Source organism: Pseudorasbora parva, chromosome 5 (assembly GCF_024679245.1).
Source record: "Pseudorasbora parva isolate DD20220531a chromosome 5, ASM2467924v1, whole genome shotgun sequence".
Taxonomy (NCBI): Eukaryota; Metazoa; Chordata; class Actinopteri; order Cypriniformes; family Gobionidae; genus Pseudorasbora; species Pseudorasbora parva.
Genome location: NC_090176.1, coordinates 39,614,754 through 39,640,241, shown reverse-complemented (window position 1 = coordinate 39,640,241; position 25,488 = coordinate 39,614,754). Strand labels below are relative to the sequence as shown.

Below are 25,488 nucleotides of genomic sequence, written 5' to 3'. Positions count from 1 at the left end.
TTCCCAGAGCTGTATACTGCCTTTAGTATTATGTAGTCAGGTAAGATTACAGATTTAAACAAATCATAAATTAACAGTAACATAAAATTGCATTTTACAATTCTTGATGATTCTTTATTTCAGCTTGGATAAAAGACAAAAAAACTTTTATTGTAATGTCAACAGCCGTTTAAAGGCCAAAAGAAGTAAGATTCCCAACCCTGGTAAATCTGACTTTATATTTCACTCAAATCATAGATAGCTCAAATGTCCATGACTCAGTTCTGTTTAATGTTATACACATGCAAGAACACTGATTTCACTGTTATTCTGTGAAAAGAAACTAAAATATCTTAAGCAGTGGAGCGTTAACAGCAATTGAGAAACAAAAGGAAACTTTAAAACACACTCGTTTATTTATGTAGTTAAAAAGTTATCTCTGCTCTCTTTAGCCTTCTGGTAGAATTGCATGTTAAGAGATTGTATTCAGCAGTCACTTCGCAAGGCAACGAGGCAGATTAGAGTGAGGAGAGAGCACACAGTTAGGTGCAGCGGTTACGTGTGGGTTGTTGGTTAGGCCGTTGGATTGGCACTACCTGCTTGCACCTCTCCTCAAGATGACCCTCTCCAGGAAGTAGAGCTGCAGTGCTGGGCTTGCCTGACAACTCCTCATATGCCCAGTTATGAAGAGTCTGGGCCATCGTTTCAGGGCAATAGAGTAACAACAGACAATAAAAGAGAAACTGATGATGACCACTTGTTGCCTTTAGGCAGCAATTGATATTGGGAATAAATGTCCTGCATCTGTTCATTGTGATTAATTGAAGTTTAACCTACAATTTAAAAGTAAAAAATCTCCAAGATCAGAAATCTCTCTTAAACGGGATCAATTGTTATTTAGAACGGCATGAGGGTGAATAATAGTCAATGATAACAGAATTCACACAATGTATTTGTGAGAATTAACCTAGAAATAAGAATTTTTTAATAAACAGCTCAATCCATGTCATCTTTTACTCGATTGCTCCACCATTAAAGCACTGATTTGTCTGTAAGCACATCTCCATAGAAACTCACTTTTCTAACGTCAGAGCTCTTGGGTTCTGTGGTCCAGGTGATAATGCGAGACACGGCTAATCTCGTCTCACTTGAGTTCACAAAGTCAGCAGGGTCCATCTGCCGTGCTAAGGACTCAATATATTTCAGGATGGCCACCTTCACCTGCATTATAACAGAATAAGAAATAACAGGCTCAGCACATGGTGAATTTGCAGCTGGGAATTCGTAAGAAGTAATGGTAGTCATCATCATACCTTCAGATTGGGGGTTTGAGTCTGATCAACAATGAATCTCATTAGAATGTTAAACTGTTGGTCGAAGGGGAAAGACTCCCTAAGAGGGGGAGAAAAATTACATTATCCTAGTGGCACAAAAGTTCTAAAAGAACAAAAGCACATTGGAGGTAAAATCTCTCGACTAGGACTGTCACTAGAGACTGACCGTGTGATGTCCAGAGCCTTTTGGACCTTAGCTTGGACTGAGCCCAGGAGGTCAGCTCCCATTTTCTTCAGCAGCTGAGTGAGCAGTACAAAGAGCCAGTCCTGGAGATCCTCTCTGTGCACTGTGATGAAGTCCACTAGAGTCTCCAAGAACATGCTAAACACCTGGAAGCAAAGCAGCCAGCATCACATCAATGCTGCGCTGCATATCATTTCATAAACATACAAATGGCTTTATATGCCTCTGTCAGAAATGTAATTCTAGTTCAATGACATCTTTTTTCATTGTAAATCTAAGGTTTTTGGAAGGTTGCCTGTAAGCCAGTTTATAAGTCTGATCACTTATAATAATATTATAAAATAACAGTACATATCCCCTTAAAGCAGCACTAGGTAACTTTTCAACCTTCATAATATATTTTTTAAGACTCTTGTGATGATAAATCTACTTACAATAGGTTGAATGACACGTCTGCCATTGCCTGATGGGGTCTGTATCGTTTTTAATCGTACTTTTAAACTGCGGGTTTCGGGTAGTAACCCGAGAAAAAGAAAAGAACTACAAAATTCAACTGCTTTACGGCATATACGTCACTTCCACCAACACACACACTTCCTTACATTCGGACGTGCGAGCCCAACTTTGTTCGTCGGATAATATAGTCATGTCCGAAGCAGCAGAGACAAATAAGAAAGAAAAGGTTTTGTTGGAGGAAAGCAATAAGAGGAAATGAAAAAATGATGGGATTAAAGGCAGGACGAGGATCAAAATGTGACCAGGGTTTGCTCGTTGGCGTGAGCTGAAGGAGGCGTGCCCGACCGATGCTGTCCTGCTTGTTACGGTGAGCTACCACTCAAACATTGAACTTACTGAAGTATCATATAGATTCTGTAAAATGGTAACCAATAGACTACTATAATGACGCTGGCTTGTAAACGTGAGCATCGTGATTATTTGGCGTTTAAAAAAAACAAAACCCATGAAATTATATTCATATGACATGCTGAAGCATCTGCCACTGACTGTAACGTTACCTGGGATGAAGACATTTCACACGCGACGCCAGAAGAACTCCTCTTGCAGTTTTCAGGGGAACTGTTAGTGCTGCACCGACCGCACCGACCCGCGGGACGCTTGAAGTTATTTGGCCCGCACCGCACCACTGTATATATTTTTACAACACGCCGCGCACCCGCGACCATTAAATAGACATACGGGGTCCGCGGGTTATGAGACGACCGACGCATCACTAGTTCAGGGCTATCAGGGTTGTCATGTCAACAAATGCACGCGCGATGGCATCCCCTGTTGTAGGATGACAGCTTACGACAGTAGTTCAGGACATAATTTTTTCCAAACTGTAGGGGGACCCCGAGAGCAAAAGTAGCCAAGTGGGGCTTTAACAGGCAGGATGATTTGACACATCACGTTACGTGTCAAAGTTCAATATTTAGGATTCGTAGCTACTGCTAAGAATGAGCAAAAAATTATAGTGTTGCTGGTTGTAATGTGATCTGCTGTATGTAAAGCACAAACTCATTTATATAAGAATACAACACAAATAATATATAAAAGAATGGTTCAGGTATTCGTAAGATCCACTTACTCTCTATTGTTAAAATCCACATCAAGGCAGACCATGCAAACAACAGGAAAAAACAATCTATTAGTGCAATCTCATTCCATTTTTCCAGACAAACTTGTTAAATTGAACAGAATCCAGTAACACTTTAGTATGGGGAACACATATTCACTATTAACTACGACTTTTGCCTCAAAAAACTCCTAATTTACTGCTTATTAATAGTTAGTTAGGTGTTTTTTGCAGCATTTAAGTTTTGGTATTGGGGTAGGATTAAGGGATGTAGAATAAGGTCATGAAGAATAAGGCAGTAATATGTGCTTTATAGGTACTAACAAACAGCCACTATCCTCGTAAAATGCATGCTAATAAGCAACTAGTTAATAGTTAATAACTGAACCCTAAAATAAAGTGTTACCCAGAATCCATAGTGATTAAAGATTATTATTTAGTCTATTATCACAATTCATTTAGAATAATTTCACAAAATGCAACAATTTCACATGATGCAAGTAATCCTACATAAAATCCTTTATTTGGACACCATCCTTGCTACCATTAATCCAGCCATTGGTAAGAAGATCAAGTCGGATCAAAGCAGCCATGTGGAAAGGATGCATCCTCAAACCGGTTACCTTGCTGTGAGGATCTGCAAACATCCTGGTGAAGATCTCACACAGCCTCTTCAGTTCCACACGGCTGAAACAAACAAAAATATGATTGAAGAAAAATATGCTAAAGGCTTGTTCGTTAAAAGAATAAGACCAAGAGTATAAAAAGCCATTGCAAGCCAACTGGGATTTTGCACATGCATCATGTGGCCTATAAAAATACAAAATAAAAATTCAGCTACAAAACAAAACTTGCCAGATACTGAAGGTCCTCACCTGAGAATGCGCTGACTCTTTAACAAGTTCTGCAAACCCAGTAGGCCCTCCTTCCTCTCTGACCAGTTGGAACTAGCGCAGTGATTTAGCACTTCGGCGACATCCTCCGTCTGACGCAGATAGTGAGGAATGCCTCCATTACGAGAGCTATAGGAACGCTCTGAGCAGGCACTTGACGCGTCACTGTTGGCATCGTCATCAGACTCGTATCTCCTTCTCAAAGGCTTGCGCTGAGGAGAATAGAGAAGGTTAGTAGGTTCAACAGGACAAAAGACCAACAAAGACAGTTCATTCAACAATTTAATTTAAATAACTCCACTTAAACATATGTATGTATGCTGTTGATATGAGAAAGCCATGCAGCATAAAAAAGGGTTTAGGATCTTTTAACTATAACCTTGGGACTTTGGCCATGTACTTGTCAAAGTCTCCTGAGTTTGTGGTTGACCGATATGATAACTAGAAATATGGATGACTATTACCTACAGTACTGTTCAAAAATGTAAGGGCAGTAAGATTGTTTTGTTTGTTAATACTTTTATTCAGCATGCATTATGATGCATTGATTCATGTATGGTTAATATTTCTTTGCTTTTTTTACTTTATATTCATCAAAGAATCCTGGAAAAAAAGCACACATCATGGTTTCCGCAAAAATATTAAGCAGTTTTTAACTGTGATAATAATAATAATAATAAGTAAAAATTTTCTTGATCACCAAATCAGCATATCAGAATACATTCTGAAAGATCATGACACATTTAAGACTGGAGTAATTACTGCTGAAAAATCTGCATTGCCATCACAGGAATAAATTTAACTTCAAAATATATATTAAAATAGAAAATTATTTAAAAATGTAAACAATTTCACAATATTACAGTTTTACTGTATTTAAGATCCAATAAAAGCATAAAAAAAGTTCTTTCAAACACATTTACAAAAATCATAAGGAGCCCAAAATTTTGAACGATAGTGTATATTCAAAGAAGGTTATTAGTAATCAGAGACATATTAAAACAAAATAATTTTTTAGTAAACTACCGTTGACTATGGTGAAAAGCAATTTGAGATAGTGAAAATCGGTGCATCAAGATATTAACAACTAGTTGTTCATTTTGGTTGTACTTCATGGATTACATGGATTGTACTTCGTTTTTAGTTGTAGTAATATAGCTTATATAGTTGTAGAATTCAGTTGTTATTCCAACAAATAACTAAACTCTGTTAATTAAAAAAAAAATTAAGAAAGAAGTGACAACTTCAGCTGCAGTGTGTACATGGCCTTTGAGGTGTTTCACCTCAGCACTGGATTGTGAAGGAACAATTCAGCAGTCATGAATAACTTAAAAAGACAATTTCCAGCAGTTGGCAATGCATAAACAAGCATTTAAAGCCTTGTCATTAGTACAGTGTGCGCAGGTGACATAAGTGAAGAGCGCGATACGCTGGGGTAATTACATCTACTTATGTAGCAAAAGGGATGTGTCACACTGATGCAAAACATCTGCCCTGTTTACAGCTTAATCCTGCTGTATTGTCATCTGAATTAACGATGACATACATTTTCCAAGTCAATAACACTGAGTGACTTACACAGATAATTCATACCAAACTGATGGCAAAATAAATTAAATGAATCTTGTGGTGCTTGTGTAGGAAATGATGAGATGTGCAAATGAGATGGTCATTGACCAAATTAATGAAAGAAACACAAATGTTTGTGGCGCACAAAATGCTCTTGATATTTGACAGACCACGATGTATAAGATATAAGTCAATCTGATTAGTGAATAAAAATGGAAGGACAAGCAGTAAATAAACTGAAGCACTACCTTATTCCTGGAGTCCCCTAACAGCTGAAGACAACCAAGAAAGGAAGAGCAAAGAGACGCAGACATTTCAAAAGGAGCAAATTTGTTGCAGAAAAGACACAATGTGAAAACCTCTCCCTTATAATATTATAGAGTAGATGACACATAAGCACATAAAGATTGCAATGTAATATACCCTTAAAATATAAACTATTTTTCACTGAAATTATAAACAAATATATATATATTTACACATACAGTAAAACCAAAAATGATTCAGACACCAGATATAATTTTTTTTACTAGTGGGTGCAGTGCACTATAGTTAACTTATGTAAGTAAGGATGGCAAAATAAAGTAACCTGTGACATATTATACCCAAAAATTCATCATACATTGGATTATTAATACAATTTAAAAGAAATTGGGAACAAAATTATTCAGACACTTTGACCTAACCATGTTTTGCTTTAGTGTTTTTTTTCTGTTAAATAATTAATTAAATGTAATTAAATTAATTGCAAATGGACATTTTACACCACAGAGTGAACACAATTAAGCATTGCTTGGTAATTGGTATTATCTAATTGTGTTCTTAAATTTAAGTGCTTTCTATCAAAGTATTCTGACATGATCAAGATGAATTCTTCATGTCAGAGTTCTTGTCATATTTTAATGACCATTTTACCAACTATAACAAGTAAACTGTGATAATATGAGAAAAAGTTGAATGTGTCTGAATAAATTTAGGTTTGAATGTATTTAACATTGCAGCACCTCTCTTTCAAGTCTGTCAGTAACACTCTGTTTTATACGAAGCCCAGCATTTTAATAAATATATGATTTGTTTATATATTTACATTATAAATTTTAATATTTTTATATGAATTAAAACCCAGTATACCTCATAAAGAACACTACATATTTAAAGCTCTTCATAAAATTCCATATTTTTCTGAGGGTGCTTTTAGGGACACATATAACAAATAGTTATATTTGTGATAGAAGCATCACAGACGCGATACAGAAGCATCACTTCTGTTATCCTAGATGAGATGATGAGAGTGAGACACATTTCAGTTCATTATAATCATGTCTTTGAGTAAGGGCCATGATGCTTACCAAAGCATCAGCTACGGCAGCCTCCACTTCCGTGCCAGTGTTCAGTACCCTCATAGCATTGACAGATGCAGAAATGCGAGCCTGATGGATCAGGCCAAAGCGATCTGTGGGGTTTGAACACAGGATGAGATGGTGAGAAAGGGGAATGGAGAATAAGCAAATACTTACCTTCTACGACATTATCTTAAAGTCAGGTCATAAACAAATAGCTTTAACCAAGTAGGCTAATTTTGTTATAGGCAAAACTTGATGACATGTAAACATTGAGAGACTCAAGACAGTCTGATACAACCCAACACATAATATGAGACACAAGCCCAGAAATGACTAAAAAAGATTTAGGTTTGCTTAAAAACTTTAAGATGAAGAGTGTAACACTTTTGCAACCACATCCACCATTGTTTTGATCAGATAGTCCCATCCCAACAATTGAACCACTGCTATCATGTTTTTCCAACAAGTTGGGTAGCTCAAACTCATTTTAGTGGCAGTTGTGGCCTAGAAATTACACATTTCACCTTTAAAGCTGCATGATCAATAGCAAAAAAAAAAAAAAAAACATATATCAATTTAACTGATGATAAAGCAGCTTCTTGAAAAATCAAGTGCCAAATGTGTGTGAATTATGGGTCCGGCAAAACAATAACTGAATTCAAACAATCCCAAAAAATATACTGAACCTCTATGATGCTCAAAGCAGAAAAAACGTCAAGCAAAATCCCCATTTTAAATTTATTACCAGCAATAGCACCAATGCAAAAGTAAAAAAATGGAAATGGAAAGTATATAAAACCTAATGTACGAAGCAGAGAACTAAAGTGATTTTTGGCAAACACACTACTAACCGAATGTATTAACACACAAATAAAATAACCTTAACTGGGATGGATGCTGATGTTTATGGCGAGAAAAGCCTAACACGTCACTCAAGACAAAGACACTGGAAATATACTTTTACAAATGAACAGATAATTCACATCTAAATCTAACAGTGACGTGAAGTGGCTCCCAGTTGCCAGTTTTACTTAAAAAAAAGTAAAGTATTAAGGCATGCTGGTGATTGGCCCTGTCTGGGGGGGGGCCAGGATAACAAGGGTTCATGCAGGTCACCTGTCTGGCCCACGGGTTCAGCCGTGGACAGAGCGCTGGTTGAACGAGAGTGACGTCGGGAGGCTGCAAGGGGACAGGAAGAAGGGTGACATCCCAGGAACGGTTAGTGCTACACTGAAACACACCATCTGGGGCATTGACACCAAATATCCAACATGCCACAGTTTAGTCGACTAAATACGTGCATATAGTACTGTGCAAAAGTCTTAGACACATTAGTATTTTAACCAAAAAAAGCCAGTTATTTTAAGCCAGTTATCTTTTGCTCTAGTGTGTCAGTAGGAAATGTTTAGAAATTTCAGTAAGAAATCAGTAGGAGTTTACATATCCAGCTAGATTATTGTATGCACAAGGAGTCTGACAACAGCCGGTATGTCCCACACAGAGATCTGATCTCACCATCATGGAGTTTGTCTGTGATTACATGAAGTTATATGAAGTTACAATTAATGGCAAAAAGAATGTTTGGAAATGTAAACTCATATTTGCTACTGACACACTACAGCAAAAGATATAAATAACTTTTTTTGGGGGTGAAAATACTATCGTGACTTTTGGACATTACTATAAATATTATATATATATATATATATATTATACGTGAAACCGTATCAGTCTCCCAGCTATAGCTTCGACGACCTTCACAAGAGGACAAGCAATGACTTCACAATGCAATATGCTATGCATTATAATCAGTGCTTAGCATAATTTTTGGTTTTCATTTTAGTTGTAAAAATTCTTGACCAGCTTGGTCAAGGTTTTCATTTACAATTTAATACGAAACGGCAGATAAATCCATTTATGGACAAACCAATAAAACATCCACTTGACGTATTTACAACCCAAAGACAAAGCAGCACAGATTATTACAGCACTTTGAGAACATATTATTGCATGCATTGAGGCAAGCAAAGCAAACTATTTAATATCTCAGGAATAACGTATAAAAATAAAGGCCAAATAAAAATCTAATGGAAAAGTTTAGTGATAACGAATTGGAAATAATTGGTGGTGGTTGTTGTTTGGGCTCCATCAGCCACAGGGCTCTACTCACCAAGAGGAGTGAAGCCCCGAGCGGGGCTTGTGTCGCGGCTGCTCTCGCGACTAGTGTCACGGCTGCACCCCTGACTCATGCTGGGGCGGGGGATGCGACTGCTCCGGGCTAGCGTGCGATAGGGAGAAGTGGCAGGAAGAAGAGGTTTACCACACAGGCTGGCTGTTAGAACACAAGTTAGCGCATTAGTGAGACCGTGGAGTAAGAGAAATGAAGGGTGAGGTTTGCCATTCCTATGGTCCTGCTTTAGAAAGGTTAAACGTTTAAAGCAAAGACTTAAGCCGAACATTTTGAATTTGATTCAGACAACATTTAGGGAGTTTCTGAACATACAGCATTAAAGGTGCACCAAGTCATTTTGTGTATGGAGAGTTTTTTGTTTTGTTTGTTTTTTTACAGATTATAGGACCGATAGCTTTACAATCTATACTGACACCTATCAGTGTTATGAAAAAGTTACAATTTTATTTTTGGCCAAAAATACATACACTACTGTTCTAAATTAATTGATTTATTAGGCAAGTATGCATTAAACTGTCCAAAAGTGATAGTAAAGGCATTTATTTTGTTATAAATTATTAAAAAATGCTGATCTTTTGAACCATTTCCACACAAAAAATTACGCAGCAAAGTATTTTTTAGCATTGATAATAATAATAAATATTTCTTGAGTAGCAATCCAGAATATAAGAATGATTTTTGAAGGATCATGAGAAGACTGGAGTAATAATGATTACTGAAAATTCAGCGTTGCCATCATAGGAATATATTACATTTTAAAATATATTTAAAAAATGTTTTTTAAATTGAAATAATATTAAACAATATTAAAATGTTACTGTATTTTTGATCAAACAAATGCAGCCTTGGTGAGCATAAGAAACTTTCAAATACATCAAATAAATAATTACATTTTAAAAGGTAGTGTGTTATCAGTAAAAATAAGATGTCATTCTATTTTGACAATAAATCAGATCTCTTGCTGTTGCTGCTATACATTTTACATTTGGAATTTTCATATAAATTATAGCAATCCATAATGAATAAGATGAAAGATTATCAATGCACGAAAAAAGCTCATGAATCAACATTGACAATTTCTGACACTGGTTTCCATGCATCTTTTTTGAAAAATGATATCCCTGCATAAATATATATTACGTATCACTCCATCTTACGTTCACTCGGCTACAGTTTCTGACAGGTGATGATGGGTTGGTAATTACTGTATCGCATCACTATTCTTCTGCATAAAGTTAAACTTTTTTCAACTTTCATGTTTGTTGTCATGTGACTAAATATACTGATAATGGTCACCTCAAATCACTGTCACTGAAATCAAATTACTTCCCACTTTGTCGCTGCTAATCGTTGTCAGTGTGAACACTTCAAGAAGCTTTTTTAGACCATGGATATGACTTGAAAAATGATCTCATCACGCATAAATAAATTAAATTAAATAAAGCAATATACATTTTTTTAGATGTAATTGCTTGGTGCACCTTTATATAAAAACATACACACAAAAAGATTGCATTTAGCTTAAAGGCATTCTGATAAACTTTTGAGGCATTAAATTATATATATATATATTCAGTTTCATATTAATTAATTTTTCTTGTTTTATAGACAACTAACTGTTAAATTTAATGAGTTTAAATAATTGGCTGGACATTTTTGGTCAGATCTTTAAATAGGCACTTAGGCAAGACACGCACACACACATTTCTCAGAAAAAGCTGATGAACAAAATGACCTCAAAACACAGCCAGAAAAGCTGATGAGGAATGGAAGCCATTAGTCAGCCCTGTCATCATTTAACATCAAGTAAATGAACAACATGCAAAAAACAGCAATGATTTGCCACAGAGTCAGTTTTGGCATAAACACTTGCATCAGCCAATTAAATGAATGCTGAGTTTCATTCACACACACCAAACTTGTGGACTAGTCAAATCTAATGGGATTTCAGAAAATCTTTCTGTCTTACATAAAGCTCTGAAAAATCCTGCCATCCAGAATTATCACATGGTCGTTGTCCAAAATAACACAGCAAATAATCTCCATGTTGTAATGCATACTCTTATGGGATTCCACAAAGAACAAGTTTAGGTCCACTTGAGTTCCAGAATCAAGTTGTTTTGAGCACACCAATGACATGTCTGCACCCACAGGCATCCTTAGTGTTAAATTGTGAGATGTGAAAATGTGTCGCCCCTACCTAGGCCCAGTCTGTTGGGGCTGGTTTCACGGCTGCACCCCTGGCTTCGTGGGACCCTAGAGTACTTGTCTGAGGGTGTTGTAGGGGCAGTGGCTCTAGGAATTCTGCCATATGCGTGTCCCAAGAGCTTTCCTGGAGAGCTGGATCGGCTGCCGGCTGCAAAGGGAAATGAGACCAGGACCGCTGTAAGTAACATGGTGAATGTTTGTTTACCAAATGCCAATGGCTCTCCTCTGCTTAGCATTGAGTTTACATAATTAAAGTAAATAAATTAAATTAAATAAGGCACATTTTCTTATAAGACACACAAGATCTCTTTAATATACAAAGTGAGCTTCACTAAACTGTGCAAATAGATGTGTGATGTTTATAATGTTGTTCACCATTATATAATTAAGGTTACCATGATTGCAAGAAAATGTACAGTACTGTTCAAAAGTTTATGGGGTCAGATTTTGAAAAATAGCGAACAATTCAAAGACTCAGAGGAATAAATTATTAAAAAAAGAAAACAACTGTTTTTATAATTTAAACTGTAAATAATATTAAACTAATATTATTAAACTGATTATACTGTAATAATATTCAATAATACAGTATTACAATTTTAACTGTATTTTTGATCAAATAAATGCAGTCTTGGAGAAAATAAATATTTTTTTAAAAAAATAAAATAAAAATTCATCTCCTGTTTCAAGACATTCATTATCAGATTAATTCTTTCAGAACTAAGGAAATCATATAAAATAGCACAATACAAAAATAAAATGTATAGGAAAATTATAGAAATTACAAAATAGTATTTGCCCAACAATGGTGTGAAAACTAAACTAAGTTTGTTTTTAACTATTATTGACTAAAAGCCTTCCTTTAATCACACTAGTTTGACAAGCAAAAGCTTAGGTTTATCACCACAAAGAAAAAGAAAATATGTGTATGCAAATATATAAAGACAAGAGCTCAACTCTGATGAAATACAGACAACTACAGAGACAGACAAGCAGGGTGAGCTTGGATCCCAGGTCTATTCGAGCTGCAGGGAAAACGGTAATCTCCACAGGCTTGGTAACATGACATACTATGAGTAGCAGACACCTTGCAAACATATACAGACAGACATCAAATCAAAAACAAATACCCAACAATAATGTCTGACCTCTATTTGAACAGAAATAAAAGTAAGATTAAACTAGAGCAGGACATGCAACATGATGGTAGACATGTGACTCATGCAGGGTTCATCTCGAGGGTATTAAAGCAGCTTTATTCTGAGGAGGGGGGGGCTTACCACTAGTGGGGTTAGCTGATCTGGATCCTTGTGTATGGAGGCGAGGCAACGGACAGGTGAAAAGTAGCCAGTTACAATAGACGCTTGATGTGATGCATTGCTACCCAGCATGCATCAGGCAAGATGTCGTTTATTCGTGCTCTAGCAAATTAGATCTACAAATGTAATGCCAAAGAGCGGCTTCAACTATAATTGTGGAATAAACTCCATGTTCAGCAGGATGCCAAACTGGGTTGTGAAAACATTAAAAACAAAGTCAAAAGAGACAAAAAGGATGATGATAGTGGTGGCAGAGCAATGGTTTAGTATGTGAGCTGCTCAATGAGATGGGGGTGAGTAAAATATCTGGACATTTTAATTTTGAAGTAAACTAATCCTTTAAGTATATTTTCCCATCAAATGATCATGTGTTTTAACTTTGACAATGTTCTCATAATGTTCTCATAATGTTCTCATGATTTATTTAAAGGATATATGTTCAACAAAATGTTTTTATTTGTATAGAAATTACATTATTATGTGAAAAGAGAGACTGTTGAGTGATATGGGAAACATGAGGTTAGGATAGTTGTATATAGCAAATTGGTTGTCAAATATCACAGTTCAGTGGTCATTATATAAAAATGATTGACAGCTGAATGTCATAAGTATTCAGAGAGCCATGTAATAACAAACATTAACAAACATTAATATTGCAACAAGATCGATAGATAGATAGATAGATAGATAGATAGATAGATAGATAGATAGATAGATAGATAGATAGATAGATAGATAGATAGATAGATAGATAGATAGATAGATAGATAGATAGATAGATAGATAGATAGATAGATAGATAGATAGATTTTAGTTGTAACAGGTGGAGGGTGGGATCAAGGCCCAACAAAGACACTTACGCTGGGACTGAGACACCACTTTAGCTCTGCTTCGACCTCGGCTGTCTGTCACAGTACTGTTGGCGCTGACTGCACTCCCTGAGCTCTGCCTTCTCGTCCGTACACGACCTGTAGGTGTAAAAAAATAAAAAAAATATATAAAAAAAACCACAATGTGAGATGAAGCAATATAAAATGCTTGAAAGGAAGGGAGAGAATTACAGTGACACAAAGAGAAACGGATTGAAATGTTTTCACGATAACAATAAAAGGACAGGGATACTAAGGACAAACAAAGAGATTTCCCTTAAGGAAAATATACTGACTGAAAGGAATTGAGTGACATGCTGTACTGAGAAGATTGATGTTCATATAAATGCAACATTATATTATTGGCTTTTGAGCAGACGTATCTTTCAAATCACACTATTGTTCAAAAGTTTGATGTCAAATTGTATATTATATATTTATATTTATATATATATATATATATATATATATATATATATATATATATATATATATATATATATATATATATATATATATATATATATATATATATATATATATATACACACACACATACATACACACACACACACACACAATTTTCCCACACTAAATACAAAGTAGCTCCACTGTTTTCAACATTGCTAATAGTAAGAAGTGTTTCTTGAGCACCAAATCAGCATATTAGAATGATTTCGGGAGTAATGATATTTAAATTGCATTACTATTTTACAATACTACTATTTTTCTATTCTACTATATTATACTTGGTGAGCATGAGACCTTTCAAAAACATTTTTAAAAATCTCACCAGCCCCAAACATTTGAACAATAGTGTACCTATTGAGTTCAATTAAATAAATAAAAAACATTGGTTTGCTCTTTTGACACAAAGTTTCAGTAAAAAATATTACAAAACAGCAATTTTGTATGCTGTGTCTGTAACCATATACTAGACCAATACCACCTATCATTTCTGAGCACTTTCCCCCCCAAGACATTCTAATACAAATGACAAAGTACAGATAATATGAAATACAAATGACCATTTTCAATTAGCTGAACTACTGTTATTTACTCAATAACAGTCAAGAGGAGGAGAGGGGATTTATCATGCAAACAGGTCATGCAGACCACTAGTCAGATTGCCAGGTGTACAGTTGTTAATTGTCAATAGAACACTGCTCGGATCCCTCGGACAGCACAGAAGGTAGACATTCACACACGCACACACACACATATACACATACATCTTACCATCTATTTTACCAGGTGCACCGTCTTTGCAAAAACACAAAAACAAAAGCAGGGGAGTGCAGGGTGGAGGAGAGGAGAGGCATAAGAGGCAGAGATTAGAGTCAGTTAAGCCCATGGAAGCGTGGAAGACAGGGATCTGCTCAGAAACGGGCCTTGCATGGAAGCACACTGGAGCTACTGAGTGTGACTGTGGGTAAGGAAATAAAATCTCTTTGATCATTTATGAGGAATCATGTGATTAGAAAATGGTACAGAAAGAAGATTATACAGACAAAAGTAACAGACAAGTTAGGGGGCAAACGTTAGGTGGCGAGTTCTGGTTGTTGAATGTTGCTTTCCCAGGACAAATAGTTCACATTTCTCACAGGACCAATGTGTTATAAAGCATCAACATTCTCTTCTGTCTTGTGCTGAAAAAGTATCACTGAGAAAACCAAACTATAACTGAAGTAATACGTTTTTTTTTTTTAAATGCGTGACTTATACCTTTTAGAAAAGGAGCAATATGATAGTGTATAATGTATTTGAATAAATTTCAGTAAATTAAGTATTTATAAACAACACCCAGCTAATAAATTATTATTAATAATAATACTGTTACTCCAGCAAAATATCTAAGTAGCATCAAACACATTGTCTTAGAAAGTAGCTCAACCAATCAGAATTTAGAGTCAGAACGATACATTATAAAATTATTTGTATCCTCCCTCCTAAAAATAACCAAACTAAACTTTCTGAAAAAAACCTTAAAGGATAATAAATGGTATAATATCCGTGGCACACACCCGTCATTTGTTCCTCATCACAGAACAGCTTAATAGTATCTATGGTGCCCATCAGTTTTATTAATGGGCCGCTGCAGCCATAAAAGCCACTGATTTTTATGGCTATTTTATTAAAATTCCTAATTAAGGATGAAAAAGGAGAGAAGATGGATAGAGTGTGATGAAACCTCACCCAAGGAGGCGTAGGAGCCTGGAGGCAAGGCTGCGGCAGTGCTGAAGGGAGATGGGGAGGTTGCGGTGGACATGCGAGATTTGGCACTGGAGGCGGCGTTCACGTCTACGTCGCTGCGGGAACGCTGGAGGGCACCAGGAGTTGAGGACACCCGAGAGCCGATCACTTTGCCTGAGAAATCATTACACAGACAAAAGTTACAGACATGGCAAAATGGCATATTTGTAAAAATGCTAAGCACCAGCAAAAAAAAGTGTTGCTTTACTTACTTCTTGTAACAGGGCCTCCAATAACACTCTTCACTGACAGCGGTCGACTGCAGGAAGGTGGATAAAAAGATTTTATCAACAGAGGCACACTTAGAAAAGAGTGAAATAAACAGGAAATCAAATTAACTAGCACAGTTAAAAAAAAAAAATCTAGTTGAAAATAATTGAGGCAGGTTTTCCACACTTTTTAAATAAACTAAATGAACAAGAGGAATCATTTTAATTTCATGACTAATACTATTTACATAATTATATATAATTAAAAAAAAACATTTTACAAGAACGAAAGAACGAAATGTTAGGAAGGTTTTCCTTGAACATTACTGATGATCACAGTTCTGAGTCAATTCACTGACAGAGACAGCTTGAACCGACGTTACTCTGCTACAACGCTGTAAAAAAATACTTTTTTCCAAAGTAAATAAAAAGGATATTGTATATATTGTATGCGCTCAAAAAAGAATAAGCAGGCAGTTCTCAGGTGCGTAGAACAAAAAAAAGTTGTCAACTAAAGAACAAAAAATGTCCACACACTGAGAAACATAAAATTAGACCAAAGCAAGGGTCTACTAAAATATATCTTTAATTTAACATTTGCAAAGTGAAAAAGTGAAAAACAGTGAAAAGTGTCTTAAAAACAGACCAAAAAGAAGACGTTTCAGCCCATGCTTTCTTCAAGATATATTTTTGATAGACCCTCGGCTTTGGTTTAATTATATGGTTTTCAGTGTGCAGACCGTTTTTTTGCTATTTCAAAGTAAATAAAACAAAGTATTGAAGTATATTTAACAAGAAAATATTTAATTCTTACTACTTCGAAATGTCATGTTTAAGTCAATGTGTTACTTGCTGTTTCTTTTTAATTATTTGTGAAATTTCTGAGTGAAAATTTTTCCAAAGTAAATCCTACACCATTGTTTCCCCTCGAGTAAATCTAAATGCTCTCAAACTCACTAGTTGCAAGACAAAGAGAGATTATGCAAATATTCTAATGATGACACTCTTTAGAAAACTTAACAGACAAATATAAAGAGCATTAAATCTATACTTAGCTGTAACCTCAAACTTTAATTAATGACATAAATCCTGTCTGACACCCCAGCATTGAAAACAAAATGCCCAAGAGTATGGGAAAACATTTACAATGTGTAATTGCAACTTGATTTTATATGGTCAGCAAGTGTGAATTTAGTGTGAATATTCAATATTTCACCCAACCCCATCTATAATAATGACACACTTTTACCTTCTACAAATCACATTGAAATTACAATGTTAATTTGCTTGTAACACCTCCTTTTTGACAATTTGTGTGACCGATAGCAGATTGAGACTATTAAAACTGTCATTCATCACACTGGTGCTAATGCAAGATGATCTCATTGCCTCTGAACAACAGGGAGACAATGTAACAGATGCTGCAGTCTAATAATGAAGATGAGATCACTGCTTCATATTAAGAGACGACTCAATGTGCTAGGAAGCACAATTAACAATCTGTGCACATGGTTCATCAGCCAGCTGGCAAATAGTTCAGCAACTTCAACAGGAACAGCTATAATGCACAGTTTGATAGCATGAGCTAGCAAACACCACAGAGACAATGTTATTACTAACTAGTGTCCTTCATTTCAATACATTTTAAAATATCATTTATTTCTGTGATTTCAAAGCAGAATTTTCAGCAGTCATTACTTCAGTCTTCAGTTACATGAACCTTCAGAAATCTTTCTAATATGCTGATTTGGTGCTCAAGAAACATTTCTTATTATTATCAGTGTTGAAAACAGTTGTGCTGCTTAATATTTTTGTGGAATCTGTGATTTTTTTCAAGGTTATCTGATAAATAGAAAGGACAGCGTTTATTTTAAATAGAAATAATTTGTAACTTTATTAATGTCTTAACTGTAATTTTTGATCAATTTAATGAATCATTGCTAAATTAAAGAATCAATTTAAAGAAAAAACTGACTTCAAACTGTTGAATGGTAGTATGTGTGTTGGTGTGTGCATGAGAGGGAGAAGGAAAATATAGTCAAAATTGGAACGCAGGCACATAGATAATATTTTGTAAAGATGTACAGAGTCATTTACTGTTTGTTAGTGAAATGTGTGCATGTCTCACTTGAGGCTCTCCTGAGAGCTTGAGGACGAGCGATCGGATTGTGGTAGAGACACTATACTGTCAGAACTCTTCAGATGGGACTGTAGGGCTTTCTGATAGGTCGACTCCAACGCCTGAAACAGGTGCTCTGCCTCCCGACTGTAATGGCCATGGAATCCCCAGTAACACCTATAGAACAAATGGACAACCTCTTAAACAAAACCATAGAAATGACCTAGACTGAAAGAAATGTTAAAATGCACTATCAAATCACATACAGTAATATCTCAATAAAGTACTGTTCATGCAACATCTAGCCAAGCTAGCCCTCAAAATACTCAAAACAAAAAGGCAAACAGACTTACTTTCTGGCCACGGATCTGGCCTCAGAGTCAGCATCATGGATCCCCTTCTTGATGGTCTCAGTGAGAACCGCCACATGCCTGGGGTAGTAAGGAAACATCATGAATACAGTTTCTTACAGTCTGCAGAACCCAAAGTGAATTCTCCTTTGAAACTTTCTGGACCAGACGGCAGACCTTTTTTCCGACTTCTCTAAAGGCGGAACAGTGGGAAAGAGAGGATAAGGGGAGTCCAGACCTCCTTATAAAAGAGCTCTTGGCTATATTGCCATGGAAACGGCTGAGACGCATGGTTGCCACACATCCCTGGCTCATCAATTCAGCACGCGAAAAGAATCATCAGTTGCCCGTTCAGCCGAGCTTTGATAAGTAACACAGGTTTTCACCAGTTAAATGTCACAAAAACAGGAAAGGGAGGGGGTGACTGCTTGGAAGCAGAAGGAATAAACAGAAATTCATGCGTGTACCAAGTTCTATGAGAAGCATCCTGAGCAAAAATCACTTCACAAAAACTAATATCTATATTTTCACTAACCTCTCTAGAGTGTGTGTCTGCCATTCTTGCAATAAAAGGTCTAAAAACTCATAACACCGTCTAAAGTGGGGAAAAATAACAAGTATTTGTATTAGAACACAATGCCTTTTTTTTTGTAAATAGATCTCTCAGGGAGGTCTAGTTTACCTTCGAACAGCCACAGATTTAGAAGTGCAGTTGCTGGTGATGATTGGGATAAGGCGTGGGAAGTGTGTATGCTGAGAAAGACAAAAAGCACAATTATAAATCTTGGTGCTAGAATATTATACACAGAAATAAAATATAAAATAGAATAAATAAACTACAGTTCGCAGCATTTATTTAATGTTTTTGTCTCTTATATTCACCCAAGCTGCATTTATTTAATCAAAAATACAGTAAAACTTTTTTTAAATAAATTGTTTTAAAATAATAATAAAAACAATCTATTATAAATGTCCTGACTCTCACTTTTGTGTGAAGTTGCTGCCTATTTAGAGCATCCCATCCCTTTTGAGGTCCCAAATGAGTTAGGATACTGCCTTAGGCCCAATCAGAAAGAACACTTTTCAGGTTTAAAAATGCGAGGCGCACCACACTGCCTGTTTTGTTTTTTAAATGTTGTTGTAAACAATAGACAGCATGGCAGTTCACTTGGTTATTGTGTCACTCTTTTCATTTAATCTCAGAATGTGCTCCAAATGTGAAAAAGTACAAATAAAAGGACATCCTGCACACTATTAATACTTGCAATAAATATAAAAAACTTTTTATTAGCAATGTTTCGATTTATATGCCTGATAAAGGTTTATTTACCTTCATCAGGCATATAAATGTGAAAAAGTAAAGAGTAAATCATCAGAACTCACTCGCAAGATGATGCGGATGGCTGCCATTCCAGATGTGGCCATAACTTTGGCGCTATTGGGCACCAAGTTGAGCAGCGTAGGCATGATGCTTTCAGCCCCGTGATCAAATTTATTCCCCAACAATGAAGACAGATGCCTGAGAGACAGCAAAAAACACCAATCAACAAGATACAAATATAAGGATACGTTAACTTTAGGTCTAGCTGGAAATGAATCAAATTTGTGTGACATTAAGGCATGGAACTTGTTTAGATATCCATCAAGTGGCTGCACTTTAGCCGAAGAGCTGTCCTGCATGCTCCAGTCAGCTCGGTTCCACTTCATTAGAAACACATTACGACCCGAAATAATTAAAGACCGGCACTGAGTCATGCTCAATCACAGAGACCCACACAACAGCTTCATTTACCCCTATAAACAGCATTTTTTAATGCTGTATCCCAATGATATTTGAGATATAACATGTATCGGAGTATGATGAAGTGCCTTTAAGAATGGATTTGTGAAAAATTGCCCTGCTGCTGAAGTGTGTCTTTGATCAATGAACATCTAAAGGTGGCATCCTACAAGCTAACTCTTAACTCTTTCCCCACCAGCAGTTTTTGAAAAAGTGTTGCCTGCCAGCAGCAGCACTTTTGATCATTTTTCATAAAAGTTTTATGGCCCCCAGAATATTTTGTTGCATGAATATCTGAACATGCAATATATCAAAAGAAAGAAGAGACCGTCTGCTTTTAAACAAACCAAAAAATTATTCTAGCTATAAGCATTCTTTGTTTTACTAACACTTGAATGTGTGTAAGTTTATTTTTTAAAAAAGCTAAATTTTGAGCAAAATGAGCAGAGAAAATTGTTTTTGTCAGACTACGTCTGGATCAATTTTTCTTATTTTTTCTTTCTTGAAAAAAAAAGATGTGTTGACTTCCATAGTATTTTTTCCCCATCAACTATATGGTTAATCATATTCTTCAAAGTATCTTCTATTGTGCTCAGCAGAAGAAAGAAATTCATCCAAGTTTAGAACAACTTGAGTGCGACTAAATGATGACAGAATTGTCGTTTTTGGTTGAACCATACCTTTAAATAAAAATAACGATTTTTACAAAGATTAGAAGAGAAAATGGCAGAGGTGAGTGGCTTCTTACCCCAATGTGATACAAGCCTCTCGAACCACTTGGGACCGAAGATCTTTAGCCGACAGCTTGAAGGCACCTTCTAAAAGACGTAGATGTTGAAGGAAACTCTCATGCTCGGTCGCACCAGCCAGAAGCAGTGACCGGACTTTCTTCAGCTAAATACATGATATAAGAGATCCTTCAGTGCCACGTTGAAGACAAAATTTTCAAGCTGGAGTGTATGTATTGTGCACAAAAAAAGCAGTAAAACTAATCAGCGACTTACAGCAGTAACGCGGTGCTCCCAGTCTTGCTTGTCATCTGACAAAATTTCACGGATTTTATTCAAGGAGTCCTCCAAATCCTTACTGGAATATATCTGAAAACGAAAAACATATGTGTCTTGCTTTGAATGTTTAAATTCAAAGAATCCATGATAAATTGCATGATAATGAAAATTTAAGATACATTACCTGCACTGCAGGTACATCTTCAAAAGCCTTGATAAAATCCTCTTCATCCACAGCTCCAGCGCTGACACTGTCCTTCCCTGAGGGATTGCAAATCACAAAATTATATTTTCAATTTAGCATTCAATGCCAATACAGGCGACATTTCGCAATTCTAATCTACAATTAGATTCTACATTAACATTATAATGCAATTCAATTCAATTAAAATCACAGTAAAAAAAAGAAACATTCTGGAAGCTGTGATATAGTTTTCGATTAATACAAATTAATAAATAAATAAATGTAATTATTTGAAACAGAAATATTTTGTAGTATTATACACATCACTTATGATCAATTTAATATATGCTTTATTTAAAACCATCAGCAAGTCACATGAAAATCTGAGTTTAAGTCAAAAACTATTTGCTGTAAAAACTATTACATAATGTAGACCTCTGCAGAGTCCTCTATTTATCCCCAGTCATTTCTCAATGTCGCTTCTCCTCTCACTCTGGTAAACTACAAGCTTTTGGAAATATAATCTTTCTGAGAACAATTACATTTCTCCTTGTTCAACATGGTTATGTGAAGTATTAATGGATGTGTACAGTATTTACTCTGATCTGACTTCAGTTTCTCAGTTGTAACCTGGGGTGAGCTGTAGTATCTGTGGTCTTACCTGCAGCCCTGGATCCAGAGGCAGAACTGGGGCGCCTCATTGAGCCCATGCTGCCTCCTCTCCTGCTGCTGGAGAAGCCCTTAGAAGAGGAAGAGGAGGAGGACCTGCCCCCATCCACGGAGTCTTCGTCATCAAAGTTCTTATCTGTAGAGAACACAAGCATCATTGATTAATGTTTTATCAAATATTTTCACTGCTGTACTCAAGACTGGTCATAATCAATATGCTCTGAAACTGCAAACCAATGACGAGGGAGTTGCAAAAGTATGTTCTTGAAATCGACTCATTATGGGATGTCTGTATAACTAGTCGAATGCGTTTCTCAGGGCTTATTCAGATGGTAACACAATTGTATCAGATGGTAACAAATGACAAGCTGATATATCTTATCTGGAGGAGCACAAGGAACACGAGAGGAAACTCTCTCTTCCTGAAAACACAAGGGAAGGCTCACATTTACTTTTCCCAACATCTCCCTGAGTCACTATTTCATCACCAATTACCACTAATTTGTCACATTCATGATCATAACATCATGTCAACCATGCATCTTTTGATTATACAATTTTTTCCATCTTCAGAGTAATGTGTGGAATGAAGACCAAGGCTTCTCCCCACACTGCAAGACCAAGCCAAATAACTTTTTTAGGGTTTAAACATGGCAGTAAACACTCTGGGGGGATGTCTAAAGCAGGTTATAGTTCAGAACACATCTATGAGGAAAATGTAGCGATTAATCTACTGCAAGTGACTCTGGACATAAGCTGAAGTAAAAAAAAATGAGCGGACATTAACACATTCCAGCAGTCTGAGAGGAAGGGGGTGGCACACCAATCTTTCTGAGCAGGAAAGAGCGACAGGATGAATCTATTCTGCTGCCTGATTCTTTCAGAGCACTAGGGCTGTCTTGCAGTTTTGTTTGACGATTAAATGTCAGATATAATTGTGGTTCAGCTTATTCACATGATCATTAAGTAATTTATTCACACCGAACTATAAAATGGATGGATGATATCCTTGAATAATAAGCATTGGGTAATTAATGCACAACTTATATAGAATAAAACTTATTATAAATTATGTAATCAATTCAGTATACTTTCTCTTCATGCTTATATTTGAATCTAGTTTACTTTAATAGTATATCTATATATATATATATATATATAGAGAGAGAGAGAGAGAGAGAGAGAGAGAGAGAGAGAGAGAGAGAGAGAGAGAGAGAGAGAGAGAGAGAGAGAGACTCCTCTCTCCTGTCAAAATGTTTTTTGTAATAATGTATTATTTATTAGAAAATTACTTAGAATATTACATAAATATATTAAATATTAAATCAATTACATAGCACGAAAACATAGGACGAAAAATTTCAATTGATATTTCTGTTCTAAGCAGACTTGGATTATGAAGTCTCTTCCCGGGGTGGCCTTTGTTTTTGTGCTGATGATGGCAGAGGAAACAGTTTGACTATGATACAAAATCTCCTTTTATATGCCACCCCTGATAATTCTCCTAAAGATGGATATTTTACTCTTGTGCCAAAATGTTCTCTTCTCGAAGCCAAGAGATAAAAACTGCAAAATATTTAGATTATATTTTGTTTAATCTAATCATTTGACCAATTAAGAGTGTGATAAGTGTCAAACTTGCTTGCAAAAGGAAATAAGCAGGTTGGAGGGTGTTTTTTCCGTATTTAGCTGAGAAACATAGTTTAGAGAGCCACTGTGGGCGGAGGAAAGCAGTCGCAGTCTGCTCTAATTAAACCCGTTGGAATGTCTACTGAGAGGTATGCTCACTGCTGAAAAATACAGCCCATTGGTGGGTTGTAGGGACAACAGAACATGTGTATGCGCACAAAACATCTGAAGACAGCGGCAATATGCCCACAAAAGGCATCTTTCATAACACAGCACGTGGGCAGATAGCTATTGACATTCAAAAATGTCACAAAGGCATCATTCACTCTGATATTACCATATCAGTTTTAGCTGGAGCTCAAGCAGCAGTTTCATTTCACTCAATGATAACAATTTGCTTTGATTTGAGATACATCAGAAGCAGGCCGCTACTGACAAAACAACATGCTCTGTAACTCATTTAATCGGCCTAGAAATTGAAATAGACCATCATAAAACTGCTGTGCGAATCAATGAAACAGCGAGCTCTTAATTAACTTAATAGAAACGTCTCCCTTGGAGTAAAAATGGCAAATCAGATTTTTTCCCCCCTGTTTAATACTGCCAGAAGATTGTGAGAGGCACTTCAAAAGACCAAAGTTCTGGCAACATGTCAAATGAAATAACATGACAATCTAATATGACAAACTACTTATATCTTAGCTACAATGGTTCTAACAATACTTCACTAAACAGTTTAAAATCAAATAAAAATAGATATTTTTTCTAAATGTACTCATCAATTCATCCACGCATGCATTTCATTTTTAAAGATTTTTTGAGGTTGTAATGTTTAAGCAAAACGTCAACGTTCTAGGACAAACTCCTGAAATGGGCCTTAATCTCTACGCCACTGAAGTTTGCGTCATTTCAGCTGGAAAAGGAAAGGAGGATATAATCTTTTCTGCATGACCAGCCAACATTACCAAAGTGCTTTCCTAGCTCCTAAATCCATGTAGTCACACGCGACAGAAGACAAACTGTTTTTAAAGTCCCATGGCATGAAATTTTCATTTTATGAGGTTTTTCAACATTAATATGAGTTCCCCTAGCCTGAATAGTCTCCAAGTGGCTAGAAATGTTGATCAGTGTAAACCGAGTTCTGGCTGTCTTTCTCTGCCTTTGAGAAAATGAGAGCCCAGGCAAGCTGATCTTGAATTCTCGTGTTATGACGTCATACCAGGAAAGGTTTCCTCCCCTTCCTCTGCTTTGCCCGCCCAGAGAATTAGTAGAGAATAGATTCAGTTTTTCAGTCGCGATGTCAGCAGCACAGGCTTTACCATATAGATTCGACAGCACTGCCACAAACAGTGAGTAACTGTGTTCATTAATGCCTGATCTGGGATCAGTGATTTCTGATGTGTAGCTAATCATTCAAGTTCACACAGACTTTCTTTCCAAAATTGTTTAATACTGTCAGTGCATCAGCGAATCAAGCCAGTGACTAAAACGATCAACTTCACGTCGTTTCTGTTAATAGCATGAAACAAATCTGTTATTTAAATGATTAAACTACAGAGATGTTCGGATCTGTCAATCACACGTATATCTGCAGCACACACTTTTCCAAACTGCCGTTACAACAGAAGCTCTTACTGTATTCATGTCGATGTCGTGTTTGCTTTTAGCAGTGTTGAAAGCATTTTGTGAGAGAAATAACATTGCAAATTTCACTGTGTTCATTAAATAAATAAACTCGCTAAATAAACTCGCGCTCTCAACAACTCAGTAAAATAACACTTTCTCAGCAATCTTTCCCCAGCTCTCACTCTCTCAATCTCTCT

At 36.1% G+C, this 25,488-nt stretch overlaps 1 protein-coding gene across 1 annotated transcript in view; it reads right to left on the bottom strand.

Moving 5' to 3' along the window:
• The window catches only part of clasp1a (cytoplasmic linker associated protein 1a), an 85,032-nt gene that overhangs the window by 15,504 nt on the left and 44,040 nt on the right, over window positions 1-25,488 (bottom strand). Inside the window, exons 9-31 of the mRNA XM_067444258.1 lie at window positions 22,029-22,172; window positions 21,368-21,444; window positions 21,181-21,273; window positions 20,925-21,070; window positions 19,780-19,915; window positions 19,079-19,149; window positions 18,932-18,991; window positions 18,400-18,477; window positions 18,056-18,223; window positions 15,931-15,977; window positions 15,662-15,832; window positions 13,457-13,564; window positions 12,558-12,584; window positions 11,270-11,425; window positions 9,049-9,156; window positions 7,995-8,057; window positions 6,885-6,988; window positions 3,949-4,178; window positions 3,697-3,760; window positions 3,086-3,088; window positions 1,480-1,643; window positions 1,293-1,371; window positions 1,057-1,200 (exon numbers count right to left, since the gene is read on the bottom strand). Coding sequence (XP_067300359.1) covers window positions 1,057-1,200; window positions 1,293-1,371; window positions 1,480-1,643; window positions 3,086-3,088; window positions 3,697-3,760; window positions 3,949-4,178; window positions 6,885-6,988; window positions 7,995-8,057; window positions 9,049-9,156; window positions 11,270-11,425; window positions 12,558-12,584; window positions 13,457-13,564; window positions 15,662-15,832; window positions 15,931-15,977; window positions 18,056-18,223; window positions 18,400-18,477; window positions 18,932-18,991; window positions 19,079-19,149; window positions 19,780-19,915; window positions 20,925-21,070; window positions 21,181-21,273; window positions 21,368-21,444; window positions 22,029-22,172 — 2,441 coding nt within the window. The remainder of the gene's footprint in view (window positions 1-1,056; window positions 1,201-1,292; window positions 1,372-1,479; window positions 1,644-3,085; window positions 3,089-3,696; window positions 3,761-3,948; window positions 4,179-6,884; window positions 6,989-7,994; window positions 8,058-9,048; window positions 9,157-11,269; window positions 11,426-12,557; window positions 12,585-13,456; window positions 13,565-15,661; window positions 15,833-15,930; window positions 15,978-18,055; window positions 18,224-18,399; window positions 18,478-18,931; window positions 18,992-19,078; window positions 19,150-19,779; window positions 19,916-20,924; window positions 21,071-21,180; window positions 21,274-21,367; window positions 21,445-22,028; window positions 22,173-25,488) is intronic.